Source organism: Poeciliopsis prolifica, unplaced genomic scaffold, assembly GCF_027474105.1.
Source record: "Poeciliopsis prolifica strain line A6 unplaced genomic scaffold, Auburn_PproV2 SCAFFOLD067, whole genome shotgun sequence".
Classification (NCBI taxonomy): domain Eukaryota; kingdom Metazoa; phylum Chordata; class Actinopteri; order Cyprinodontiformes; family Poeciliidae; genus Poeciliopsis; species Poeciliopsis prolifica.
This window is the reverse complement of record NW_026562442.1, coordinates 892,593-909,113: the sequence shown is the minus strand read 5'-3', so window position 1 is coordinate 909,113 and position 16,521 is coordinate 892,593. Positions and strand designations below refer to the sequence as shown.

The window sequence follows — 16,521 nt, the reverse complement described above, 5'->3', positions numbered from 1 at the left end:
CTTTGTCCTCTTGGTGTGTGCTTTGCAGAGTCTGTAGTTAACAGTAACAGTGAGCAGTTTTTTTGTCATTAGGGCATTTAGCAGTGAGTACAAGAGGCTGATTGACAGCGTTGAGATGATGTGGAGGAGGTCCAGATTATCTCTCATAACATGGTTAGAATTAGCTGCTCGGGCCTAATTACATGCAATTAAAAGAATAAAAATAATTACATGCAATTAAAAGAATAAAAATAATTACATGCAATTAAAAGAAATAAAATAATTACATGTAATTAAAAGAATAAAAATAATTACATGTAAATAAAAGAACGATTTTAAATACATGTAATTAAAAGAACGATTTTAATTACATGTAATTAAAGGAACAATTTTAATTACGTGTAATTAAAAGCATGGTTTCAATTACATGTAATTAAAAGAACGATTTTAATTACATGTAATTAAAAGAATTAAAATAATTACATGTAATTAAAATAATTACAATAATTATATCTTGTCCACTTGGACTGTGTTCTTGGTGTGAGCTTTGCAGAGTCTGTAGTTAACAGTAACAGTGAGCAGTTTTTCTGTCATTAGGGCATTTAGCAGTGAGTACAAGAGGATGATTGACAGCGTTGAGACTCCTTGATGATGTGGAGGAGGTCCAGATTATCTCTCATAACATGGTTACAATTTTAACAAATATGAAAGCAATAATATTTTAATAAAAACTACACACTGCAGCTTTAAGAGTCTTGTGTTTAAATTTGCCTTTGAAAAAAACGCAATTTCACATTTTTTATAGATGCAGCAAATAAGAAAAAAATACATAATTTCAAATACTTGTATATTGTTTATATTAATAGAAAGTCCAAAATATTGTCACAGACCCTTGATATACGACAACAAACTGTGAGTGTAAATTCAACCTTTGCACACTCATGTGAAAATAGTTCCAAAGAAATGTGCAATTTTCCCAATGTACATGTTTGAAAAGCAGAAGTAGAGCCTGCTGCACAACCAACAAAGTGCAGCAAGTGGTAACTGGATGTTGAGTACAGTGTCCAGCAGCCACTGTACAGCGCATACTGACCAAACGCGCAGAAGCTCAACTGGGGTTGCTAGGTGACGGGCGGAACTCTGCTGGGGTTGCTAGGTGACGGGCGGAACTCTGCTGGGGTTGCTAGGTGACGGGCGGAACTCTGCTGGGGTTGCTAGGTGACTAGCGGAACTCTGCTGGGGTTGCTAGGTGACGGGCAGTGCTTGCTAATTTGTTACCTTCTGAAACAGTGACATTTTCCAGACACCAAAAAGCATTAGTTTGGGTGTTTTTTTTTAAGTGCTTGCGCAGTTTTAGAAGCGTTAGAAACCCAAACTGAAGTAGAAAAGTGTGTAAAATGTGAATTTTTTATAACACATTCCCTTTAAACGTCATGAGGAGTCTTACTTCTCAAGCATCAACCAGACAAATTGACTAAATTCACACCAGATCACAATCAAATTCTGGATGATATGAGCTTGTTTGCTGTTTTCCAATAAAAATAAACACCGTTTTGCTTTCATAAATCATGATATAATGCTTCAAAGAGTGCAGATATTGCCCAGAAACTGAAGACAACGCAGTTCAAAGAGACCCACACACGACGCTAAGATCAGTGGAACAAACTTGGGTACAAACTCTTGTCCTTATTTATGGCGGGTCAGCGACTCCTCCTCCAGCCTGCGGCTTTCTTGAGGAGAGCGTTCGCCTTTTTACTTACTCCATGGAGGCTATTTTCTGCGCCAGGCTCGCAATCACTGCAAACAGCCTCAGGTCCACCAGTCCATCTGTCACCCTGAAGTCCACCATCTCCAGGATCTGAAACGGGACGTTGGCGTTACCGCAGGAAGTGAGTGAGCGGCCGCTGCGCTGCGGTTGGTCACGGATCTACCCTGTAGACGTAGATCTCTTCTTTTTCAGACAGCAGCTCAGCAGGGATGATGGTTTTGAGAGCGAGCAGAACCTGCAGGCAGGAGATGTAGCCGTCACAGTCGCTGTCCTCCTAGAAGAATAACATAATCTGGAAGAAGTTTCAATAGAAAAATTTACATTTGCAACAAAACAGAGAAGACAACTTGAATGTTGATCACTTCCTGTTGACAACTGGTGACATTTTCTGCTATAAAATTTACATTTACTCCATTATTTAAATTTACATTTTTGTTAAGACTATCTAATGTTTGTTGGATAATGTTTGTGAATATTTTCTATTAAGTTCTACTCCTATCGCCGATTTTTACTTTGACTAGACCTTTGCAACCAAAGTTTTCTGACAACTCTATAACTCTTTCCATTCTCACATGATGAAATATTAAATTAAAACTTCTATTTTAGTGAATTATAAGCATAATTTCCCTTTAAATTTAATGGTAGTTGCTGCTTTTTAAAATCCCAAACACATCGCACTGATTTGAGTTTTTAAAAAGTGACAAAGTTCACTTTATGTGGAGCTTTTGAGCCTGCAGACTCCACACCTTCCCTCCGACTGAGAGCAACACATTCTGAGAGTGAAACAGAATCTGCTGCTGAAAGAGAAAGAACAAAAAGGGTTTAAATCGCCCTTCACTTACTGCTTCAAAAGCCCTTTTGTACTCCACCAGCTTCTCCTGACTGAAAATGCAATACTTTGCCAGAAAGTCGACTAAGAAAGACAAGAAGAAAACAACAGGGGTTAAAGTGTGAGGAAGCATTTTTAAATGTTCATATTAATTGTGTTTTGTTGCATTTAAAATGAGATGTTCAGGTGTGTGACTGTTGGGTCACACTTTGCTGTTGAATTATTTAGTTTTTCTTTTTAAAAATAGAAAAAAAATTCATTAAAAGGAACATTTTGTTTTACCCATTTATCCAGTTTTTATTTAAATCAAATGTATGCACCTGCTAATATCAGTTCATCATGGTTCATCATAATTTTTGCATTTCAACTTTTCTTTTTTCAGGGTTAATAACTTAACTTATTGTGTTTTTTATTTTATACTGAGTTAAATTTGTTTAATTGGAGTTTTAATTAATGAAATAAAAGTTAAAACACTCTGCTAGCTTGTAGTTGTGTAGTTTCTGAGTCATGACTTCAGTTTGTACAAAAGTATCCTGGATATTTTCTGTACTTTATTTCTGTTTTTAAAAGTGTAACTCAAACAAATTAGTACTTTATCTTTTTAAGTTTATCTTTTAATTTATATCTTATTTTCAAGTATTCGCTGCAGTTAACGGTCTTCTCTCAATAGAGAAAAACCGCAAATACTTCTGACCCTCAAAACGCTTATTGTTGCCCTTCTTTTTTCAATATTTAAGATATAAAATGTCAAACTTTATGTTTTAATACTCCCAGATTGAACGGAGCACCAACAATTCAGCCAAATTTGCAGCACCGTAACTCTGCCACACTTTGCGTGATCTGAAAAATCCCAACGGTTCCGGAAAGGGAAAATGTTGCGGTTTCCAGCCAATGTCAAGTTATTACGGTAATTTCACTCCCACCGCTGCAGGAAGTGAAATTAGATTAAATTTTTAATCTGATGAGATTCTTTTAATAGACGGAAAATTGTGAAAATAACTTGCTGGACATTGAAAGTTCCAGTTGTTATGGAGAAATTAGCAAATTTATTTACTTGCAAGACATTTAAAAAAACTTTGTACAATTAAAATATCCAGATGGAGATTTGACATTTGGATCTTAAAGGGTTAAAAGTGGAAACCGCCTCAGCTCTCCTACATCAGAAAACATCTACCAAATGTTAGTGGTCAAATCTCTGGATTTAGCTGCAACTCTGTGAAGTATGTCTGTCTTAAAATCTTAAAAATAAAAGTAGAGATTGTCGGAAGAGGCCAAACTGAGACAAACCATGAATATTTCATTACAAAAATTTGGGAGGGAGGAAAGAAATGGCTGCCTTAAAAAGAGGCTTTTAAGCTGCTGCCACTTCAATTTAAGAGATGAGAATGGATCTCGTGGATAATGGAACTATTCATGGGTTTCCTGAAGAAAGAGGAGCAGCAGAGTTGATATCAGTCTGGACTTAAACCTCTGGACCTCTGGGGTTTCTCCGCAGTAGCAGGGGGGCCTGTTTGAATCGGCCATTTATCAGCTTAGGCCTAATCAAAACCAGGCCTCGCCTTTCAGATGCAAAATGTTACATTCGCAGCCAGTCAACTTGACTTGTTAAAGCTTGATTGATCAAAAAACCTGCAGGCTGCCGACGTAGCATCTGTTTGCAAATATCTGAGATGGGACGAGGCTGGCAGGGTGCAGCGGTCTGCATGCGAACCTGCAGGGATTTAAATCCGGACTCGTCCCTGGCGGCCGGATCAGTGAATGGATCACCTCTGCTTTTTAGATAATTTAGAGCTGCAGTTCAGTTGCCCTGCATTGTTTCACTGCTGGGTGTTAGTCGCCAACCATTCTTCTTCTGAGGCGACTAAGAAGATAATTTATCACCAGTTCTTCTTCATCCAGTTGTCATGCAAATATTGAGCGAACTTTTAAAATTCGGCACAAAAGAAAAAGCAAATTAGGGGTCTTTCCATCTACTGCTTTGGAGCGAATCAACCGAAAAGCGTGATTTACGTCAGATGTTGACGTTTACATATGGCAAACGTTTGGCTGTACTGAACCCTCGCTTCCAAAAGCAGGAAGTGAAGCGTAGTGCAGGGCATTCTGGGTAAATACAACCAAAATAAATGTGCTAGTCTGGTGCTAGCGGACAAAATGGCTCGTGGACTCGACCACAAAAATCTGACACTTGCGTTTATGTCTTCTTCGGTGGTTTTTGTGTAATTTCCTTCAGTGGTTCTTAGTGCAGCGCCCCTAGAGGCGAGGAGGGGAACACGTTTATCAATAGTTTGGCTTCTTTGACACAGTGCATTTTGAATAAGAGCAATGAAAATGTAACAATGTTGCAATTTTGGTTTTCATTCGAAATGAGTCCAAAGGACTACCAGGTACTAGGACGGTCTGTCTGGTGGCCCACAGGCGCCCCCTAGTGGTCCACAAGGAACTGCATGTAAACAACCGTTTATTTGCCGTAGTGTTAGCTCAAAGTATTGATGTTGTTCACTAGGAATATGATTCTTCTGAACGACTCAATTCTTTGTTTATTATGACTTTACTTGCTTATGATTCTCTGTTCGCACGTCAACAACCACTGCGATTTTCATTTATCAAAATGATTAAATTAACCTAATTAAATACAACAGGGAAATTCAATTGGTACAAATTGGTGTATGATTGTTATATTTACTACAGTCTATTTTTCTTTTATTGAGCTTCTACATTACAAATAGCTGTAAAAGTTATTAAAGAACAACTTCTTTCTTCATTTCCATTTGTTTGACTTAATTAGAAACTTATTTAGATACTTTCAGAATCTAAATAACTCCAAACGTCTTGAGTTGACCATGATCCTTCATTAGGATGAACAGATAAGACAACAATAAGTGAGCGATAAGTGATGCATCATTGCAGGGGCAATTTCTGTTGATTACTCAGTTTTCTGGTGACTTTTTGCTCAGTTTTATGAAATAATGCTGATCTGTGTGAGACCCTGACGCCGGCGCTGGCTGCTGGAGGTGGCCCAGGCTGAGGGCAGCGCTCCTCCGTCAGGGAATCAGTCGAACAAAAGACGCAGTGGAGTGAGAGGCTGGTGGAGGAAGCGAGGGCGGGTGGAGGAGCAGCACAAAGCCGAGGCAGCAAAACCTCCCGCCTGATAGCCTTATCTGATTCCACTCCAGCGCTTGATGGCTTTTTTTTCACCCTGCCTTTAAAGGACACAGGTTGGGCCTTTGGTGTGAAGCCTAGCAGAAAATGTTAATCAAGAGAGGGGCTGTGTGGAGAAAGGCGAGAGAAAGGGGAGAGTCACTCCGTTCAGGCTGTAATCTGTAATGAGACCGAGGCGATTCAGTTGCAATTGAGAGAGGAAGAATAGGGCGATGATGACGATGATGATGAGCAGGGAGGCTCATGCTTTCACTCGGCGTTTGTTTTTATGTTTTGTTCCTGTTTGTTCACGACTCCTGCATCCGTCTGCAGGCAGCCTGCGGGTCACGACTCATTTGCCACGCACTTGGACCTTGTTCCCAGACCTGCAGCTGCACATGAAGAAAAGCACCAAGCTGCTCATTTGGCAAGGCCGCTCTTCTGAAGATGATTAATATTTTCATTTCTTACACGCAGGGCGACTCAAGCCGGGTCTCGACCAACAACGGGCAAATGTCCAAATATTTTTACACTATATTGGTGTTAAAAATCAGTTCAGTTTAGAAAGATAAAAAGGAGATAAGCAACAGCAAACACAGGCAAAAAATAAAAAAGAATCAAAGAATGACTCGCTGCCATTTCCTTTATATACAGCATATTAATGTGGATATTTTCCAGTGCTGTACATCACATTTATAAACTTTTCTGTCATCTTGTGTTTATTTTAATAGGTCAATAGTAAAATCTCCATGGGTGAACATAAAACATTTAATGTAAATCTGCGCTTTCTTGTTAAATCTATTTGTTATTTTTAAAGTAAAGACAGTTTATTTTTGCCCCATGCAAAATAATCACACACAAAGACGAGTCTTTTGTGTTTCAACGTTTTTTTTTAATTTGTTTGTTGCTCTTTTTCTCGCCTAATTCCAGACTTTTGTATATCAACACACTGCATGTAGTGTCCCATAATTCAACACAAAGATGGCTTTGAGCAGCAGGCAGGAGGTGACCCCCTTTTAGCAGAGCGTGGCCCACTTCAACAGCTACATGTGATTAACAGCAACAAAATACACTTACACACAAGGTCTAAACTGTTCCAGAGTAAAGCTACAAAAAATGAATTTATGGGATGTTTGATGTATTATTGTTAATGTGATGATCCTGCAAATCAACAGGTGTTACGATGCAGATCTGTTTGCAAAAGGATGTGAAGTGCAGATCTTGTAAACAGTGAATGAAGAGAGATATAGGAGGGCACAAAATATCGATCCTGCATCTTTAAATTTAGATTAAATTAGACTGAGTCATCCTATTATTTACATTTTCTCAGTAATTATGGATTTATAAACCGTTAAAAACAACACAAGATCAGATTTGCTCTCAAATGTAAAACAAAATTTCATCTCTAAATTATAAGTGCTGTTCAGTAAATTCAGAACAACGTTGAAAGGGTAATTTATTAAAGTGATACAGATTCCCATATAGTGGTGCATTTCAAGCATTTGCTTTATTTAAATCAAGTTTAATTCAATTAGATCATTTTTAGAAATTTTTGAAAAAACGTGATTAATTCTCAAAAATTATGTTTTGACCAAGAAAGAACTAAAGAACTGTTCACCGTCCAGTCACAGCTGCATTTCCGTTTATTGTAACATTACACAAATTCGAATTAGATATAAAATTTGCTCAGTGGAAGTTTTTACGCGATAATGAAGATGTTTTGCGGTTGTATTACTCAGCATGTATTGTATTGCTACTATTATATTAGCATTCAGAGTCACATGATCAACAACAGGACGTTGCTACTGGTGGAAAAGACAAAGAGAGGAAGTGGTGAGAGGATGATGTCACAGACTGGTTTTTATGACTTATTGTGTTAAACTTATTTACATGGCATTTCAAGGCTGTTTTGTATTTAAGGGAAACACAGCAATTGCAAAATTGTGTTTTGCAATGGTGTTTCCTCCTGGCTCTGATTGGTTGTTTCTGCCTGAGTTCTGCAGTTGGCACTGGGAGAACTGGGAGAAGGAAAAGCAACTTGATTTTTTCACAGATTATCTGTTTTATACCATGACGATGTAAAAAAAACCCACTTCTTTGTATAAAAGGTACAGAAAATGTAAAAAACACAAAATCTTACCAAGTAATTTTGTCTCGTTTCCAGCGCAAATATCTGAGCAAAGTAAAATAAGATAAATTTTATTACAAGTAACTTTTATAGCAAGATAGAGAGGCTTGTTTTAAGTAAATAATTACTTAACATTGATGAAAAACTGCCAGTTCCATTGGCAGATTATTTAAGTTATGACAAGTCATTTTTCCCATGTTGCAAGTTAATGAATTTGGCAATATAACTGGTAACTTTCATCAGTATTAAAAAATTATTTAGTTAAAACAAGCCTCTGTATTAAGATGAAAAGTTGCTCTTAAAGTTAGTTTGTCTTATTTCAAGTGTATTAAGGTAAATGCACTAAAAACTAAACCAAATTTACTTGGTAAGACATTGTGTTTTTGCAGCTTTGCCTCAAAATATAAAGAATGCTTTATTTTTCAATGTTGGTCTTAGAGGAGCGATCCGATGAGTTTGTGAAGTACAGCAGGCGTAGAGCAGCTGGTTTTGGTCGCAGAAATCCGATCAGAGCAGAACTTCTTTAATGAGTCGGAACAATATGAAGGCGATAACATTCTCCCTCATGCACCGTTGTCCTGAAACAAACTCCAACCCCGCCCCTGCACTTTCTCCAAAAACACAAAGTGTGTGTTGGGGGGGGGGTTCAGGCTCTGCTAGGAAAACAAACAAAGACACACGTAGCAGCCACACTCCTGTCTCTGGCTGCATGCCATCCAGCTCGTCACAAACCGCAGCCCACGCTTTCCGCACACACACAGACACACTTTAGACCAATCAGCTCAGATCGTCGCCGATACGACTCCCACAGGCCAAATCATCTGCTTTAATGTGAGAGCAGATCTCCAGAGATAACCTCACAAAGAAAAATCATCTGCTATTATTGCTCCGCCGCTCCTTGACATTGTCCCATTAATAAGGCCATTGTGGAGGGCGCTCTCTGTTTGGACACCACATAATGGAGCCTTTGACAGATTTACTCCGCGCTCCCTCTCTCTCTCTGAATGCGGCGGCCATATTCTACGCTGCCGCTCATCAATAGGCGAGCTGTTTGTTTGCCCAGTTATTCGGGACCGATGGTAAACACAATTTCAGAGCAAAGGCTGAGTAAACAGGAGTTGCATAAAGGCAGTGTACCTGAACACACTCACTGAGAGGAGTCTGTGTGTGTTTTCAGAAGGAGGTGCCATCACTACAACCTCCTCTCATCTTTTCTTAGTCGAATGGGTTTTGTCATTTGAAGTTTATTTTTGCATTTCACTCCTTGGAACAAGTTAGCCCTGATACACGCTGCTGATGGTGGGTGGAGACAAAGTGGAGTCGACCCAACGCCGGCAGGTGTCCCAGTAGTAACTAGTTAATGTTTACTGAAGTAACTTTTGGAAAAAAATATAGTTTTAGGAGTATTTTTTACTCCTTAAAGTAAAGGAATAATGTTGTGACATATCACTACTTTTAGGGCTGGATGATATAAGTGTTTTATATCAGCATGTATTGATAATTAATGGTTAGTTTTTTGTTGTAGATATCGGAGATATTGCCAAACTGGTGACATTTTTTAAAATTTTTAAGCAGCTGTGAGGCATGGTGGTGAAACCTGAAACTGCTGCTGTGCAAGTTACTCAAGAGGTTGTTGCTCGGTAACTATAGATTGAGTGAGTGAGTGAGTGAGTGAGTGAGTGAGTGAGTGAGTGAGTGAGTGAGTGAGTGAGTGAGTGAGTTGATGGTTTGTTGGATGATGGTTTAATAGTTTTTTTAATGATTGGTTGGATAATGTTTAGATGGTTGGATAATGTTTAGATGGTTGGATAATGGTAGATGGTTGGATGATGTTTAGATGGTTAAATAATGGTAGATGGTTGGATAATGTTTAGATGGTTGGATAATGTTTAGATGGTTGGATGATGTTTAGATGGTTGGATAATGTTTAGATGGTTGGATAATGGTAGATGGTTGGATGATGTTTAGATGGTTGGATAATGGTAGATGGTTGGATAATGTTTAGATGGTTGGATGATGTTTAGATGGTTGGATAATGGTAGATGGTTGGATAATGTTTAGATGGTTGGATGATGTTTAGATGGTGGGATAATGGTAGATGGTTGGATAATGTTTAGATGGTTGGATAATGTTTAGATGGTTGGATGATGTTTAGATGGTTGGATAATGGTAGATGGTTGGATAATGGTAGATGGTTGGATAATGTTTAGATGGTTGGATGATGTTTAGATGGTTGGATGATGTTTAGATGGTTGGATAATGGTAGATGGTTGGATAATGTTTAGATGGTTGGATGATGTTTAGATGGTTGGATAATGGTAGATGGTTGGATAATGTTTAGATGGTTGGATGATGTTTAGATGGTTGGATAATGTTTAGATGGTTGGATAATGGTAGATGGTTGGATGATGTTTAGATGGTTGGATAATGGTAGATGGTTGGATAATGTTTAGATGGTTGGATGATGTTTAGATGGTTGGATAATGGTAGATGGTTGGATAATGTTTAGATGGTTGGATAATGTTTAGATGGTTGGATAATGGTAGATGGTTGGATGATGGTAGATGGTTGGATGATGTTTAGATGGTTGGATAATGGTAGATGGTTGGATAATGTTTAGATGGTTGGATAATGTTTAGATGGTTGGATAATGGTAGATGGTTGGATGATGGTAGATGGTTGGATGATGTTTAGATGGTTGGATAATGGTAGATGGTTGGATAATGTTTAGATGGTTGGATAATGTTTAGATGGTTGGATAATGGTAGATGGTTGGATGATGGTAGATGGTTGGATGATGTTTAGATGGTTGGATGATGTTTAGATGGTTGGATAATGGTAGATGGTTGGATAATGTTTAGATGGTTGGATAATGTTTAGATGGTTGGATAATGGTAGATGGTTGGATAATGTTTAGATGGTTGGATAATGTTTAGATGGTTGGATGATGTTTAGATGGTTGGATAATGGTAGATGGTTGGATAATGTTTAGATGGTTGGATAATGTTTAGATGGTTGGATAATGGTAGATGGTTGGATAATGATAGATGGTTGGATAATGTTTAGATGGTTGGATAATGGTAGATGGTTGGATGATGGTAGATGGTTGGATAATGTTTAGATGGTTGGATAATGGTAGATGGTTGGATGATGGTAGATGGTTGGATGATGGTAGATGGTTGGATAATGTCTAGATTCTAGACATTATCCAACCATCTAGACTCTAGATGGTTGGATAATGTTTAGATGGTTGGATAATGTTTAGATGGTTGGATGATGTTTAGATGGTTGGATAATGGTAGATGGTTGGATAATGTTTAGAGGTTGGATGATGTTTAGATGGTTGGATAATGGTAGATGGTTGGATAATGTTTAGATGGTTGGATAATGTTTAGATGGTTGGATGATGTTTAGATGGTTGGATAATGGTAGATGGTTGGATAATGATAGATGGTTGGATAATGGTAGATGGTTGGATGATGGTAGATGGTTGGATGATGGTAGATGGTTGGATAATGTTTAGATGGTTGGATGATGTTTAGATGGTTGGATAATGTTTAGATGGTTGGATAATGGTAGATGGTTGGATGATGTTTAGATGGTTGGATAATGGTAGATGGTGGATAATGTTTAGATGGTTGGATGATGTTTAGATGGTTGGATAATGGTAGATGGTTGGATAATGTTTAGATGGTTGGATGATGTTTAGATGGTTGGATAATGGTAGATGGTTGGATAATGTTTAGATGGTTGGATAATGTTTAGATGGTTGGATAATGGTAGATGGTTGGATGATGGTAGATGGTTGGATGATGTTTAGATGGTTGGATGATGTTTAGATGGTTGGATAATGGTAGATGGTTGGATGATGGTAGATGGTTGGATGATGTTTAGATGGTTGGACAATGTTTAGATGGTTGGATAATGTTTAGATGGTTGGATAATGGTAGATGGTTGGATAATGTTTAGATGGTTGGATAATGTTTAGATGGTTGGATGATGTTTAGATGGTTGGATAATGGTAGATGGTTGGATAATGATAGATGGTGGATAATGTTTAGAGGTTGGATAATGGTAGATGGTTGGATGATGGTAGATGGTTGGATAATGTTTAGATGGTTGGATAATGGTAGATGGTTGGATGATGGTAGATGGTTGGATGATGGTAGATGGTTGGATAATGTCTAGATTCTAGACATTATCCAACCATCTAGACTCTAGATGGTTGGATAATGTTTAGATGGTTGGATGATGTTTAGATGGTTGGATAATGGTAGATGGTTGGATAATGTTTAGATGGTTGGATAATGGTAGATGGTTGGATAATGTTTAGATGGTTGGATAATGGTAGATGGTTGGATGATGGTAGATGGTTGGATGATGGTAGATGGTTGGATGATGGTAGATGGTTGGATGATGTTTAGATGGTTGGATAATGGTAGATGGTTGGATAATGGTAGATGGTTGGATGATGGTAGATGGTTGGATGATGGTAAATGGTTGGATGATGGTAGATGGTTGGATGATGGTAGATGGTTGGATGATGTTTAGATGGTTGGATAATGGTAGATGGTTGGATAATGGTAGATGGTTGGATGATGGTAGATGGTTGGATGATGGTAGATTGTTGGATAATGTTTAGATGGTTGGATAATGTTTAGATGGTTGGATAATGGTAGATGGTTGGATAATGTTTAGATGGTTGGATAATGTTAGATGGTTGGTGATGTTTAGATGGTTGGATAATGGTAGATGGTTGGATAATGTTTAGATGGTTGGATAATGTTTAGATAGTTGGATAATGGTAGATGGTTGGATAATGATAGATGGTTGGATAATGTTTAGATGGTTGGATAATGGTAGATGGTTGGATGATGGTAGATGGTTGGATAATGTTTAGATGGTTGGATAATGGTAGATGGTTGGATGATGGTAGATGGTTGGATGATGGTAGATGGTTGGATAATGTCTAGATTCTAGACATTATCCAACCATCTAGACTCTAGATGGTTGGATAATGTTTAGATGGTTGGATAATGTTTAGATGGTTGGATGATGTTTAGATGGTTGGATAATGGTAGATGGTTGGATAATGTTTAGATGGTTGGATGATTTAGATGGTTGGATAATGGTAGATGGTTGGATAATGTTTAGATGGTTGGATAATGTTTAGATGGTTGGATGATGTTTAGATGGTTGGATAATGGTAGATGGTTGGATAATGATGATTTGGATAATGGTAGATGGTTGGATGATGGTAGATGGTTGGATGATGTAGATGGTTGGATAATGTTTAGATGGTTGGATGATGTTTAGATGTTGGATAATGTTTAGATGGTTGGATAATGGTAGATGGTTGGATGATGTTTAGATGGTTGGATAATGGTAGATGGTTGGATAATGTTTAGATGGTTGGATGATGTTTAGATGGTTGGATAATGGTAGATGGTTGGATAATGTTTAGTGGTTGGATGATGTTTAGATGGTTGGATAATGGTAGATGGTTGGATAATGTTTAGATGGTTGGATAATGTTTAGATGGTTGGATAATGGTAGATGGTTGGATGATGGTAGATGGTTGGATGATGTTTAGATGGTTGGATGATGTTTAGATGGTTGGATAATGGTAGATGGTTGGATGATGGTAGATGGTTGGATGATGTTTAGATGGTTGGACAATGTTTAGATGGTTGGATAATGTTTTGGTTGGATAATGGTAGATGGTTGGATAATGTTTAGATGGTTGGATAATGTTTTTTTTGATGATGTTTAGATGGTTTGGATAATGGTAGATGGTTGGATAATGATAGATGGTTGGATAATGTTTTGATGGTTGGATAATGGTAGATGGTTGGATGATGGTAGATGGTTGGATGTTTAGATGGTTGGATAATGGTAGATGGTTGGATGATGGTAGATGGTTGGATGATAGATGGTTGGATAATGTCTAGATTCTAGACATTATCCAACCATCTAGACTCTAGATGGTTGGATAATGTTTAGATGGTTGGATGATGTTTAGATGGTTGGATAATGGTAGATGGTTGGATAATGTTTAGATGGTTGGATAATGATGGTTGGATAATGTTTAGATGGTTGGATAATGGTAGATGGTTGGATGATGGTAGATGGTTGGATGATGGTAGATGGTTGGATGGTGGTTGGATGATGTTTAGATGGTTGGATAATGGTAGATGGTTGGATAATGGTAGATGGTTGGATGATGGTAGATGGTTGGATGATGGTAAATGGTTGGATGATGGTAGATGGTTGGATGATGGTTGGTTGGATGATGTTTAGATGGTTGGATAATGGGTTGGATAATGGTAGATGGTTGGATGATGGTAGATGGTTGGATGATGGTAGATTGTTGGATAATGTCTAGATTCTAGACATTATCCAACCATCTAGACTCTAGATGGTTGGATAATGTTTAGATGGTTGGATGTTGGGTCATTGTCGCCGTTCTTCCAGCAGCTTAATGAGCAAATGACCAAATCTGCTCTTTGCGTCCAGACTCCCTTCACTTTTTCTCAGTGACTGTTGACTTCAGACACGAGCCACATGGCGGCTCCCTCTAACCGGCGCTGACCCGCAGGGTCACTGGGCTGGATGACGATGGGTGGCCGAATACAGGAAGCCGCCGGCGTGTGTATGAGTGCAGGGGGAGCGGAGAATTTTGGGAATCCACTGGCAAGTAGTCAGTGTTGGATGAAACAAGACCAATTAAAACCCGTCAATCCCTTTCAGAGCCTAATGAGGGGCCACAAGAGTCTGGACTGGTGGCAGACGGTGGACTGAAAGGCAGAAGCACTTTAATGAACCCACAAACAACACATGAGGACAAACAAAGAGACACAGGGGCAAAAATAAACCACTGATTGTGTAATCTTAAGCTTTAGAAATGCCACATTTTAATTGATTAATGTAAGTCTCCTGTTAATGTACAAAAAAATCTTAATATAAATATGTATTTTTGTCATTTTAGAGGTGATTGTAATGAAGAAAACTGCAAATTTAATGGTACAGGTGACATTAAGAGGAGTGATATTCTCCTCCCTGATTGGTTTGCTGTCAAAAACAACCAATGAGAGCCAGGAGGAGGGTCTTAGCGCTGTCAATCAATCTCCTGCATGACACTTCATTATGAATGAAAAGGAAAATTATAAGGAAGGAAGGATTTATTCAACAGAATCTGGAATTTGTTCAATTCCAAACTATAATATGAAAATTAACATTTTATCAAATATTAAACCAACAATAAGCATTTAAACTTTTGTCATTAAAACTGTATTTAAATTCAGAGGTCGGCAGAGTACCCAAGTAAAAGTAGCACAATTTTACTCAAGTAATAAAGTTACTAGAATAAATGTAATTGAGTAAATGCTGACAGTTTCTACCAAACTGTGTTTAAATTATAAACACTAAAAGACTCACAGTCCTCAAAGTTGGAGCGGCTCCTGCTGGTTTTGCTCCGCCGAGGGCCGTCGTCCTGCAGTTTGGAGAGCAAGTTCAGCGCCTGGGTTTTCCTCTCCTCCATCGCCTCGTCCCGCTCCTCGACTCGCTCTCCGTCCATCACAACATGGCTGCTGCTTCCTGGATGGTGCGGTCGGTCCTCAGCCGGGTTCTCCTCGTCTGAGTGGGAACATTAAACCCCCAATGTGAATATGGTCAATTTAAACATTAAACGTAAAACGTTATATAATCTTCTACAACCAAGAGTAACTTTCTGGTCAGAACAAATAAATAAAACCAAAACAAATACTAGCATGAGAAATCCTACATCCGCTAAAATTTGTTTGGACTTTGTAGCGTTTCTTCTTCAGAGACTTTTGTGTGTTTTGAATCGGATATAATAATAGAAATATATTTTACTTATATAGCGATTTTTTAAACACTCCAGCATTTTAGAGGAATCAAGTAAATCATAAAAGGAGAATACTTAAACACACAGCACTTAAAAAGCAGGATAAAGCAGTCATTCATTAAAAGTTGTTCTGTAAGGATTTTAAAAATTATACCTACATCAAGTTAGCTTAAAGGGGATCTATTATGCAAAATTTACATTTTGTATGTTTTTTGCTTCCATTTGTGTCTCAACTGCCCAAAATCTACAAAAAACAAACAAAACAATTTCAAACAAACAAACAAAAAAATAAACACACAGGAGTTTTTTGGTGTCTGGAAGATGAGCCGCTCAAAAACAGGCCCTGCGGTGTTACCTAACAACCAAAGCGGAGCTCCAGCACATTTGGTCAGCTGGTTTTACTGCTGTATGCGTTGTACAATGGATGCTAGAAAAGACAAATGTTTTGTTGACTTGCTGCATTTTTGTTGGTTGTGCAGGAGGCTCTACTTCTGCTTTTCAAATATGTACGAATGCATGATTGTGCTTCTGTTTGCAGTCATTTTCACATACTGATGTAAATGTTGAGTTGGGGGGCGTGGCCAGCAGCAGCTTAATTGGATTTAAAGAGACAAGAGGCCCTAAACAGCTCAGGTAGAATTGAGTAGACTATGATTTTGATTTTACACCAAAAATGTAATAAAATGTTTATTATAACCCATAACCTGTTCAAGTAAGAATAATAGGTAATCTTTAAACTTAAATTGTGTTACTAAAATCCTAAGGAATGCAGGACTGTATACTTTCTAAGGTTGATATTTTCTAAATTATCA

At 38.0% G+C, this 16,521-nt stretch overlaps 1 protein-coding gene across 3 annotated transcripts in view; it reads right to left on the bottom strand.

Moving 5' to 3' along the window:
- The window catches only part of LOC129351480 (uncharacterized), a 58,658-nt gene that overhangs the window by 7,503 nt on the left and 34,634 nt on the right, over positions 1 to 16,521 (bottom strand). For all 3 annotated transcript variants that reach the window (XM_055020332.1, XM_055020331.1, XM_055020330.1), the window contains 4 exons: positions 15,280 to 15,477; positions 2,590 to 2,660; positions 1,911 to 2,021; positions 1,740 to 1,837 (listed from right to left, as the gene is read on the bottom strand). In XM_055020332.1, the coding sequence (XP_054876307.1) occupies positions 1,740 to 1,837; positions 1,911 to 2,021; positions 2,590 to 2,660; positions 15,280 to 15,477 (478 nt within the window). The remainder of the gene's footprint in view (positions 1 to 1,739; positions 1,838 to 1,910; positions 2,022 to 2,589; positions 2,661 to 15,279; positions 15,478 to 16,521) is intronic.